General features: G+C 32.4%; 1 protein-coding gene across 3 annotated transcripts in view; it reads left to right on the forward strand.

The window, feature by feature from the left end:
* HLTF (helicase-like transcription factor) overlaps positions 1 to 13,028 on the forward strand; it is a 54,415-nt gene extending 41,387 nt beyond the window's left edge. For 2 of the 3 annotated variants that reach the window (XM_012724862.1, XM_004682122.2), the window contains exons 24-26: positions 2,531 to 2,611; positions 4,763 to 4,934; positions 9,805 to 13,028. In XM_012724862.1, coding sequence (XP_012580316.1) covers positions 2,531 to 2,611; positions 4,763 to 4,915 — 234 coding nt within the window. In that variant the 3' untranslated portion in view covers positions 4,916 to 4,934; positions 9,805 to 13,028. The remainder of the gene's footprint in view (positions 1 to 2,530; positions 2,612 to 4,762; positions 4,935 to 9,804) is intronic. The other variant, XM_012724861.1, reaches the window with a different exon arrangement.
* Positions 13,029 to 13,069: the final 41 nt, after the last annotated feature.

Genomic DNA, 13,069 nt, shown 5'->3' on the forward strand with positions numbered 1-13,069 from the left:
ATTTATTTATGCATATAGAACTGAGGTATAGGCCAGAGGTGCAGGGGTGGTGAGAGGATTCACCAGAGACAGGAGTGGGGGGCAGAACAGACAGATCAATGAAGTACACTACCTAAGAGAGCAGTGGGTGGGTCAAGAGAGGTCTGCCACGCCATGTGGATCACCTCTGGGGTGGGGATTGAACTCATGCTGAACTGGCTTTAGCTTCTTAATGCGGTGCTTTAACCTACTGCACCACCAGGGAGGATCCTTGAATGTATTTATCTTTTCATTTTTATTATTCAGGCACACCCATATGTATGGGTGAAATCATATGGCATTTGTCTTTTTCTGTCAGGCTTATTTTACTTAAGCACAATACCTTCTAGATACAAACAAAAACCAGGGAGAGTCTGAGTAAATGAACAATTGGAGGTTTGAGGAAAGTAGTGTATCTTGAAAGAGAATGTGTAAGTTCAGTGCTCCTTTCAATACAGTGAGCCCTGTGCATCAGACTGATCTTAAATTACATTTTTTAATAATAAACCTGTATTCTGATGCCAGTTATTGACTTTAAATACTTGATCCACCAAAATTACATCTGGAGGGAAAAGAATTAGCCCTGATAAAAATGTTCCAGATACTGAGCCCAACCAGTGGATGGGGGTAAACCCTGACCATGTGTTTCCTCCTCCCTCAAAGGTGGAGGAGGATCTGGCATTCACACTCCCTTTTTACTCAGCCATTCCTTAAAGAAAAACTTTTACTGCCACCTTCCTTTAGCGAACATTTGCCTTAAAAGTGGTTTGCCTCTTGCCCCAGCATCTGGGAGATACTCATCATTTTTCCAGAAGGCTAGAAGTATAACGTCTGGGATAGTCCCTCTTTCCTATACAGCTTTGAGAAAGTGTCCATGAGCTTGCAAGACGGGTCCAGCCGAAAGCCTCAGTTCCCCTTCTGGAAAGTGACTGAAAAGGACAAATACAGGGGCTACTCCAAATACACATTTTATTATTTTGTTTCTATTTTTAGGTGGTATTTTGTTGTTGCTCCCAAAATGCCCTGTGTTCACTAACCTGGAAAACATCTAGTGGTACAAAAACCAGCCAGATGTGATGCCTTACCTCTTTGACCTTAGTTCCAAAAAAACACGAGTCAGCCCATGCACTTTTTAAATTAATCTGCAGAAAGGGGGGTTTGGCAGAGGAGAAAAAAAGGCCTGGTTTCAGGAACATAAGATGCAGATTCAGTAAAAAAGTTTGCTCATGAAAATCATTTCTTTCTCATGGTGTCTGTCTTGAAAAGAAATTAGGTTTTGTTTTGCTTTTCTGTTATGAACCTTTGCTAAAGCTAGTTGATTGCTTAGTCACTAAGTGTAAGAATGGAGCTATTAGCTATTATTTTATGTTATCACAAGATAAATTTTGTTCATCACACTTAGATGTACCTTGCCAGCTCATAAGGTTCTTAGCAAAATATAACCAACAGAAGGGAGAATTTTGTTTGGTCTCTTGATATAAAGGTTTGAAATATGAATTATAAAATATTTCTGCCAGTTTTAGAAAATCATAATTATATCCTTATTTCTAACTTCTATGCCAAAGAATAGCCAGCCCCTAACCCAAATTACAGAAGGTGATAGTAAATTTTCCTTTTCCCTAAATCTGAAGGAAACTTAAAAAGAAGGAAGAAAATAACAGCCTAAGTATAAATTACATACTAAACTTGTCATCTACATACCCATTTATTATTTTGTTTCTATTTTTATGTATATTTGCCCCCAAAACACCTTATGTTCAGCTTCAAGAATCATCCCCTAGTATCATTTTAAAACTATAATTATCTCTATCCGGAGAGTTCCTATTTCAAAGCCACTTAACCTCTTGTCTTTCTAGACTGATGATCTCTACACCTTGTTTTTCATTGCTTTTTCATTGCTTGTTTTGTTCTTTAAGACTAAATCGATAGTAATGCCTTTGTTAATTAGCTATTTTAGTTGAATTTTGAAGTCAAACTAATAAAATTAAATCAAGTTTACATTTTAAAAAGTCTTAAATAATTTTAGGTCTTCTGACTACTCCTGAAACCTTTTTTTTTGTGGTTAGTAAGTGAATGAAAATAAGAGGATCCAAAGGTGGTCAGAAAAAAATGGAAGAAAACTTCATGAAAGGACTCAATAACATGTCTTTTCTAATATTAACTAAGTAACCTAAAAGGATGTGGAAATGTTATTTCTGTTGCACATACATAGGTCTACTTTAAAATGGAAAAATAGATACTATCTTATTAACCAGTGGCAACAAGTATCAGGCCTTGTATTAGGTAGTAGAAGCAGGGGAGTGAAATGATGGAGGAGAATACCTATCTCCCACAGTAGTGATAGGGTTCATGGGGTGGGTAGTAGATTTTTTCTTACAGTGTGTTTATAATGTCAGTATCTAAATTTAGTCAGAAAAATTTCAGTAGTAAAAGGTGAATAATACAGAAATGGAAGGACTTGCAGAATAGTCGATCGATAAGGATGGTAATAAATCAATTATGCTTTTGTTAGGCTTGGAATCCAGCTGCTGAAGATCAGTGCTTTGACAGATGCCATAGACTTGGCCAGAAACAAGAAGTTATCATCACAAAAGTGAGTTTAAATAATGTATTTCAAAATTAGGTTGAAGTTTTTTTTTTTAACCATACAAATTCCTATATATTATTATAAAAGATTGAAATGTAATGAAACAGAGTAATACATGGTCACCTCACCTTTATTCTTCTTAGAGAAAGCAGTAATCAATAGTTCAATATATGCTATTTAGAGTGCCCTTTTTCTGTGTTTACATTCATTCATATTTATGTCTCCTTAAAGAAATTTAAGTAAGATATAACTAAGATCATCATATTTTTATTATGGAACATGTTTTGTCTTCCTTTAACAGTATATATTAGAAACTACAAGTAGAGTTCATTTAGGTAAAGCACATTCCTTTTTTTCCTATACACATAATTTACCATTTTAACTGTTTTTAAGTGTATAGTTCATTGGGTTCATTCACTTTATTGTGCAGTCATCACCATCTGTAGCCAGAACTTTTCCATCATTCTCAAACTAAGAATGTACCTTTTAGAGCATACCATTCCTTCTCTCAGCACTAGTAACTTCCTCTTGTACTTTCTGTCTGAATCTACTCTACAAACCCAATCTTAGTAACTGCATAATGGATGATTTATTTAGCCACTTCAATACTATAACAGGCATTACCTTAGAAGATATTAGAAAATCTGGAGTTCTAAATTTCAAATTCTTGATGTATGAGGATGATAGAAAATAAGGTTTATATCAAGACCAACAAAGTGCCCTTTGCCCTTCTTTGTATTTACCTAAGTCCTTACATATAATTCACACATTTGTCATCTGTATTTTTTTTCTGTGAATTTGTTTATACCTTTTTGCCTAGTTTCGTAAAGTAGTACAAACATAGCTTTTTATAATACAAAGGACTCCTTCATACATTCTGATTCTAAGTGTTGTTTTACATTGGAAATGGTTAACTCCAGGTGTTTGCTGGTGTTTGAACTTGTGTGCTTTTTATGAAAAAATTAGGAAATTTTCTGACTAAAACAGTGTTTTTTAATATAGCTTCTAGATTTGAGGTATTTCTTTAGACCAAAAATCTTTATTATTTTAAAATACTTACCTGATTCTTTTGAAGTAGTGTTATCGTCTATGTTCATGATGCAGGTCTCACTATTTTTTCACATGAAGAATCATCTCCATCACCAATTTTTAGAGTCCCTCTTTTTTTTTAAAATTTCCTATTTTGAGATGTCACCTTTATCATAAACTGAAGTCATATATTACGTGTTCGTTGCATTGATTTGTTTTCCCTACCCTTCTGACTGCTATGGCACTGTATTATGTGTTTAGTCAAAGCACTCACTTTACTGTTTTTGAAAATTGTATTAGTTACTACTTTTGTATTGGATTTTGGTTTTAAATTAGCAAATTCCATTTAAAAATCATGTATCTTTCTCATTTAAATCTTTTATATAGTTCAGTAATGTTTTATAACAACTTGTTGAATTACTACAGTAACTAAGACCTCTTGCTGAATAAGTAGGTGTGTAAGTGGTCATCCTTGATTTCTTTGTTGGGAGTACTTTTCCGGTATTACATTAAATCTGGTGGATTTTCTAGCAGATACCCTTGGTAAGATTGAGGATATTTATTTTTAGGTTAATGAGGATATTTTTAATCAGGGATTAGTATTAAATACTGCATTTTACCAAATGCTTATTAAGCATCTGTTGAAATGATCACATTTTTTCCTTTTTATTTTTTTTTGCTGTTATGAGTTAATTATACTAGTTAGATTCATTCTTGTATTTTTCATGTGAAAAATCTCATTTAGTACTTTTAATGTGATGCCAAATTTGTTTCATTTAGAGTTGCTTATAAAGTTTGCTCTTTTTTTAGTGTGCTGTTCTTGTCTGGTGATGGGGATATAAGATAAAAGTTAGGTCCTTAAATCCATAGTCTTATACAAGAAGCTTTTTATACAAGAAAACCATACTGAGTGATAGGAGAAATCAGTGCTCATCTCTAAGCTAAACATTTTGTAATAATCACTATTGATAGTGTTTGAAAGCTGAATAAATTAAGAAAGCAAATTTAATCATATACTAACATTTCTATCATTTCTCAAAATTTCATTTTTTAACTTAGATTTAAAAAGTTGTGACCTAAAAAGTACTTAACTAATTTAACTTTTTTTTTCTTCTTTTCTTTTTAAAGTTCATTGTGAAAGACTCTGTTGAAGAAAACATGCTGAAAATACAAAACACAAAGAGAGAACTTGCAGCTGGAGCCTTTGGAACTAAAAAGACAAATGCTAATGAAATGAAACAAGCTAAAATAAATGAAATCAGAACTTTAATTGATTTATAAATTGTGGGATGTTGGTAAGGTCAGTCTAATCGGCTATATACAGAAGTTTTGGAAATGAGAAAAATAGTTTTAGAAATAAGACATGGAATGTGACATTTTATTTCAATGAAGAGTATTACTGATATAACATCTCTTCTACATGTGAACCTATTTTTAATATTTCAAATAGCAAGTTCTGACATATACTGTGGCCTAAAAAACTTTCTGAGGAAAAAAATTTACTGTTACTCAGTTTTTCATGTTAACCAATGCTGAGTATTTTCATGTATCTTTGAAGTACTCTGCTTTTTCATATTTCAAGGAAGGTCAAATCTTTTAAACTTTTGACCAAATAAAGAGTTATTTTCTATGTTGTATAAATTTGCTTATTCATGAATGCCTCTCATTTTTTTGATGCAGTGGCTTTACCTTATTCAAATTACTAATATATACACATACTATATACAAAATACTGCTTATATTGAATTTTCAAAAAAACTATTTGCATTCCAGAACTAAACATTGATAAGAGACCAAAGTCCAGGCTGGCAAGTTACTTTTATTTTTTTTTAAAATAGTTTCATTAAGATAAAACATAAGTATCTTGCAGTTTTCTGAAAGTTAAGGACTGTTAGAGCACTGTTTTCTTTTATAGGTGGCACTATTATTCATTGTTTAAATGTAACTCGATACATTTAGTGTGTAAATAGAATCTAGGGATGAGAAGGAACAAATTCTCAATTTGACCTAAATATTTAAATTATGGAATTTCTAAGTATTTCTATATAGAGATAACTTTTATTTATGTAGCTTTTTATAAAAAAACAAAAACTATAAATTTTTGTAATTCAGAAGACTAATTACTATATGTGAGAGGTATGTTAACCTAGATGGAAGTTGGGCTGGATGACCTCCAAAATCTTTTACAACTCTTACACTTAATCCTGAATGGAAAATTTTGTTACTGTGTTTAGAATCAGGGTTTAATTTTGGGACTTTTAAGTAATTGATCCTTACATCTATCTCTAGAATTAGTTTTGTTTTTTTTTTTTTTTTTACATAATCTCACAGAATTCTAGATAACTCTGAGTCACATTTAAACAAGAAGAGTTAAAAATCTAGCAGTCAAGATAGTCAGTGCTGTTATTTCCTTAAAGGGAACTTTTATTTTTAATCCAAAGAAGAGATAATGCAATAGCAAAGAGGCTTCATATTTCATGATACAGACTTCAGAACACTATATTTTACCTTACAGTGTCAGAAGTGACTTGACCAAAAGATAAGGAGAGTGAAGGTGGCATAGAGCACATCTCTTTAGGTATATGCTGAATGTATCAACAGATAAGCCCTCCCTTATCCTGTTTTCTTGTTTCAGGGGAACAGTAATCTGGAGCATTTAAGGGCTGATAAAACAGAACATTAGCCCTCCTTTATGGTTGAGAGTGGATTGCTGATACTGATTTTCCTAGCTTTAGGAGCAAGTTGTTTACTTCTAGGACTGGCATTACACTAAAATTAAGGATCAGAATCTCTATACCAGTCTCTATGGAGATTAAATGTAAGAAGTTTTCAGCAAAACCAACACAAATCTAAATCTACTTTGTTGACAAAGACAAAGCTTTGGCAAACTCAGTAAAGATGAAAATTTCACTTACTTTACTAAAACATTTCCAGACTTGTCTTTTTTTAAGCACATTCATAATAATAGCTTGGCAATTAAAATCATTTAAAAAATACCTTTGTTTTTGAACAGTTCTGTTAAAAAACAACAAATTTAACTCTTCTATGAAAAATATATAAACCACTGGAATAAAAACTTTACATTATGCTGACATTATGCTGTGCTGTTAATTATTTTTCATTACTATGTAGATAATAGCTTTAGAAATATTTGAAGACATTGTTCCCACTTGTGGTTAAAACTCACTTTTGTTGTTTAAACTGGATTTTGTTTAAAATAAATAAAAGTTTCAAAAATGTATTAGCTTCCTCAGTGCCATACTTTTAATGACTACTTTTTCTAAAAAAAAAAAAAAAAACAGCTTTTCAAAATTTTACACCTCTGTTGAAGATGCTTATTATGTAATTTTTACTGATTACATAATTTTTACTGACAATACATAGGGAGTACTATGAGTAATAATTTGCTTATACTCTGAGCACCTTTATTTTGCTCAATTAACAGTTGAATTTTTGTTTAGAAATTGGAGTGTATTTTTCAAAATTTTTATTAAATGCCTTAAACTTACAAAAGATTGGTTCCAATTTTATTTCCTCATTTACAAGGGGCGGTAAAAATTATGATTATCTATTATTTATCATGACATTACTAGGTCTTACTCTCTTGTCAATTTTCCTGTAATTATATCTCTAGATTGGAGATAGTTAATCAAGAAAATCCTGTTGTTACTACCAGTGAGTAGCAATGAAAGTACCTTCAGGCAGTGTATGTGTTCTGTTGGCGAATGTCAAAAGCATTAGATTATTTTTTTCTACTTAAGTTTTGGTAGGATTTGGAAGACATAAAATTAAAAACATTTTAACTTGAAGTTTTTAGCTATATTTAAAATATTTGTAATGAGTATAAAAACAGGCATTTAATTTATCCTTAAGTATGTAGTTAAACCTACCTCACATTTGTTTGGTACTTCTGAATAAAAACCCAAATAACGATTAGAATGCATTCCTGAAGTGATTCCTATTTCAAAGAGGAAACTTGATTAGAATTTTTTATAAACAAACAGTATTAACATACTGTATGATAATAAGGGAGAGCAGTCTTCTATATGAAACTATAATTTACTCCTTTTGAAAGGGTAAGTGATTTCATATTCCCAGTCAGAGCTCTTTAATAATTAAAATGGGGTATTTTAAAATCACTTTCAAACTCCATATTTAACTTCCCTAATTGACTTTTCTAACATTTAAACACATTTGAACTTTTAAATATGAAAATTGATTTCTATGTGGAAAAAAATAGAATTTTAATGTGTATATATAGCACACACCACCTCCATTAACCTGAACCAATTTGAACTAGACTCTACAGGAACATCATTTAGAAGGCCAGCAAATGTCAAAATGATTTCTTAGATGGTGGTTAAAACAAAAATTTCTAGAGCATGTTTGCATATTCAGAAAGCTCAGATTATTCCTAGAGGCTATTGTATAATCAGAGGTGATATTAAAGAGTTGGCAATGATATTAGATCTTGTTAAGTAATGTACACTAAGTAACTCATTTCAACTTCTTAGTTTATTTAAAATAAAGGAAAATTAACCAGTATATAGCCTCCTAAATGTTTAATTTTTCTTTTTGTAGGAGACAGGATGGCTATTTTCTAATAAATACTTTGTGAATTAAAAATAGCACTGAGGTCACTTAAAAATGAAGTTAAAATTTCATGAGAATTGGTTTTGTGAGAGAAGACATGGTTCCTGCAGACAGAGGTGTATAGAAAATGAAGATAAGCATTCACTTTATGCATGAATCATAGACCTTGATGAAATCAGTCATCTCCAAAGGTGTGGATCAGACCTTTGTATAGGCTAATTTATCTTGTAGCCAATACCCACCATTATTTACAAGGGGATTAAAAAAAAGGATTTATTGACCCCCCTCCTCCCCACTAACATAAGTTCTTGTAATCTTACTCTTGCCTTTTCACAAATCTCATTTAGTGATAGTTGGTAGCTACATTCCCTTGGAAAGAACTTACAGTATAATTATGTAGTTTTTCCTGAAAAAATTTATTTTAATTGGTATATCCATAGAACATACAGAAAAGGAAATTTGCTAGCCTAGTTCAACAACTTCCTAGATTCATAACTTGAGGCCTTAATGCACATGTTGTTTCCACCTCTGCTGATTCTAAACGTAAGTGGCCTTTACTAAATAAACTTAAATTGTTTTTCTACTTCAGAGTTCTCTCATGCAGTGTAAAAACTGCAGAACAAAAAATGTAACACCGATGTTTGATTTTACCCTCCCCAGATTTTATTGTAGAAAAATAAAAATCTTTGAAATATAGTGATTGCTTCTGACATAGATGGAGTTCCAAAATACATTTAATTGGATTGCGTATTGCATGACCACAAGGTCATAATAGCAAATCTGAAAATTAGGTTTCTGTTCATAACCCTGGACTCAGAAGCCAGGAAGACTTCTGACCAAAAGAGTGGCCACCTACTGAATTCATAACTTGACTTAGGAAAGGACTGCATTTAAGCTCATATAAACATTGGCTAATATATTTTGTTTTAGGCAAACAGTACCGACAGATGGCATCTCAAAAACTTAAATAGATCAGTAGATCTACTAAGAGCACAAGGAGCCCTTACCTTTACAGAGTTATGTTGACCTTGAGTACCTCACAGTTCACAGCAATATAAGTGTTGCCATTTCTGGGTTAGTAAGATAATTGAAAGCTGGTTTTATATATAGGATTGTATGAAAGCTTCTTTGTTGTGAGGCCTGAATTGTGTCTGAACCAAAAGTCACAACTTATCTTTGGCTTTTCTTAATACATTTAGTTTTATAAATATAATTTCATATGCCTTATTAGGAATGTCTATGTAAAAGATATTTCCCAAATCCTATTTCAGGGCCATTCATAGCAAGCAAACTGAAAGGTTTTCCATTGTGTTACTTCCCAGATTTATGGTATCTGCATTTCTGACTATAAAGCATTTCTCTGACTTCTGCATTTTCTTGGATTTCATTATCTGTTTTGACCATATGTTTGTCCAAAGCACACCTTTGAAGTTAGAGCAATTATTTGAATCGAATACCTTTGCAAATTACTACCTTCTTTGCAAAACATGAGGATAGTATATATTCATCATAGGATTGAGATGAGAATTGAGATGTAAATATCTAATATTCTCTTTCCTCTTTTTGCTTTCTTACAGATTGTTTTTACATAAAGGAGATTGAATTTCAGCATCTGAAACTCAGAGAAATGTTATCAAATAACATTACCCAAGTATAAAAATGGATTGCAATCCATTTTTGTATTTGTAATAATACAAAAGCAGGAAAAAAAAGCAACCCATGGCAAACTATTTTACTTAAGGAGCCAAGTCTTGCTTAGCATGCCCCAAGTCTCAGTGACATTAAAAAGGTAAAACTGCATAATTATATTTATAGATGTTATATGGTAATGTTTCCAGTACCACTCAAGGAGCTGAGTTTGTCTTTTGAAAATTCTTCACTAATTAGAAGTTAAGTCCCCTGATATGCAACAAACACTTCACCTCTTCATTGTTCTAACAAAAACTTGATTCCATGTTGTATTTAGTGTAAATACTTCCTTAATGTACGAAGTGATTCTCAAACATGATTTGGGTTAGAGTCACCTGGAGTAGGTGATAATTATCTGGAGTGGAGATACTGTGGCCTTCAAACAACACCTATTGAATCAGAGTCTGTAGTTATGAGGCCCAAAAAAATGATTGTCTTCATTGTTTTCAGGATCAGTCAAGTTGGAGACAGTTACTCAAGCCTTTAATCTTTACTCTTTTTTTCCTCACTCTTACATCCATCCAATCTAGTAGCAACTTCTTTACCTGCTTCATTACTCTTGTTTCTCTCCAGGACGACTTGAGTATACTAACTTACTTTACTATCAATTCTTATGTCCTCATTCAAAGTTTTTCCCAACAATTGCAAAAGCAGTGTCCTTAAAAATGTAAGTCACAAAGACAACCATCTTTAGTGGCAATGGATCGAGACAACTGAAATTCATTCATTCATGATTACTCGGGATTTCAACATCTTTTGAAACCTTAATTACCTTTGAAAAAAGATAGGACATCAGTTTCTTGTTTTGTTATATTCATGATTGAAAGCATTTAACCTACCTTTTCTATAGAAAATTTAACCTCAGGATAACCAAGTGGTGGCTATTTAAAAATATAACCTCAGGATAACCAAGTGGTGGCTATTTAAAAATATATCAGCTAATAAGTGAGCATGATCATTTCTGCAATCAATGAAATTACGTATCTAGGCAGTGATCACCAATTCAGAAAAAATCATGAGATTTGGCAGTACCACCACTTACAAAGAATTGCTCCCCCACCTCAAGAAAAAAAAAAATCCTAATCTGACTGGTCCTCCAAGTCAGTGTATAGGAATATAGAACAAGGAGACATCAAATTGCAATCACTGCAAATGATAAATGAAGGACTATGAAACAAAAATCTGGTTTCTTTTAACAAATTGCAAGGAAATTAAGAAAAAGCGAGGGTGAGGAAACAACTTTATCAGTGATATGGGCCTGCCTTGTATCTTAACAACAAAGTACAAATAAAAAGTAATGGAGGACATTTACTATTGATACATTTTTGGTGTGATAATTTTCTTGTATCCTTAGGTTTTTAAGATACGGGAATATTTTCATAAAAATTACCAAGGATTTGCTTCCAAATAATCTGAGGTGGGGGAGAATTGATGGGAATGTAAATGTGAAACAATTGCTGAAGCTGAATGATGGGAGTTCTTTACAGTATTGTGCTTATTTTTGTGTTTACAATTTCCCATTAATAAAAATACAAATTACATTAATAAAACCTCAGTCACTTGCTGTAGAATTATAATGAAGCCTGAACTCCATAAATGAGCCTGCAAAGTCACTCCCCACCTCTCCATGCCGTCTTAAAATCCTTTACTTCCACCAGGTTCTTGCCTATTCCAGGGACTTTGCTTTATACACTTCCCTCTAGAAAGAATATTCTTCCTTCTCCTTACCCTTTTGACTATCTCAGAACCTCTTTTGGCTTAATTTCCATCTGAGAAAGTCTTTCCAGACTACCCTAAATTGGACTTCCCACATTAATGTCAGTGTACTTAGTATAGTTCATATTTGTTAGCTTTTTTGGTCAGTTTCCTATAAGATTATAAGGAACTATGCCTATTCTGAACTGCCTGTGTTTCCAATGCCTGTCACATCATGTGTGTGATATGGCAGGTACTTAGTACTTGTGGAATGAATAACGGTATTTTCTGTCACCAGTGTGTATGTTAGCTCAAGTTGTGCTTAATGTGAAACCAACATTTAATAAATATTTTGGTAGTTATTTCTGCAATAAGTGCAAATATGTCTTTGAGACCAGACAGATCTTTATGATGGGGAAGGTAAAAGCAAAACAGGGCTGAAATGAGCTTTGGGGTTATACTGTTTTAGGCTGTCCAGAAATTTACTCTAAAGGTTCATCTGTGTGTTACTGTATAACATTACATGTATTATACTGTATAACATTACATATATTATACTGTAAAGAATTTCAGTTTAGCCAGATTTTTAATGCATTGGGTTTTCACTGGAAGACTTCAGTTCATACTATCCATTGTGGAGATTGTTATACTAGGAGTATATGAGAGGTCTTTGTACCACAGCACCTGGAGGCACTTAAAAATCTTTGGTAGTGTTCCACCAGTCCAGATACTATAGCTTATTTTATTTTATCATTTAACATTTTATAATTTTAGGTAATTCCTCAGGTTCTTTTTGAGCTTTTGTAGTAATCAGCTGCTATAGAGATGGTCACAATCATTCTTGATTCCAGGTTTCCATACCCCTATGTTGAATGGGTTCCCCTGTGTAACCAATAGGATATTATGGAAGTAAAGGAGGGTGCCATTGACCAACAGGTCATAAAAACTGTTACAGCTTGTTCACAATGCTTCTTTTTGTCATCTTTTGTAATGTTTCTTTCCAGTAATTTCTGATTACTGAACTTTAGTTTTAAACAGTCATTTTAGACTTAATCGTTCCCTTCTCCAGCATGCCATCCCTGCAACCTAGAATCATTTGTACATTTAATAAATGTTTTATTCTATTATTGTAAGTCATAAATAAAACACTAAAAGATACTGGGTGCAGTACTGATTCTAATAGTCCAGGAAGATTGTTGAGTATGCTGATTTCAAGCTTATAGTAGTTTAAAATTGTAGTACCCATTTCTTAATAGAAATACAGTGTGGGTGACAGATTAAATAGATTTTACTTCATTTTCCTCCACCTATCAGATCCATCATCATCTTTGGAGAACTCTAAATTTTAAAGTATCTCTGGATAATCTAGAAATCAGTTTTTTTAGTATATTTACAATGTCAAGTTTTACTCTGGTTTTTAAAACACTGACACATTAAATAATGGAAAAATGCCCTACT

This window comes from Condylura cristata, unplaced genomic scaffold (assembly GCF_000260355.1).
Source record: "Condylura cristata isolate star-nosed mole 26May11 unplaced genomic scaffold, ConCri1.0 scaffold00014, whole genome shotgun sequence".
NCBI classification, from domain to species: Eukaryota; Metazoa; Chordata; class Mammalia; order Eulipotyphla; family Talpidae; genus Condylura; species Condylura cristata.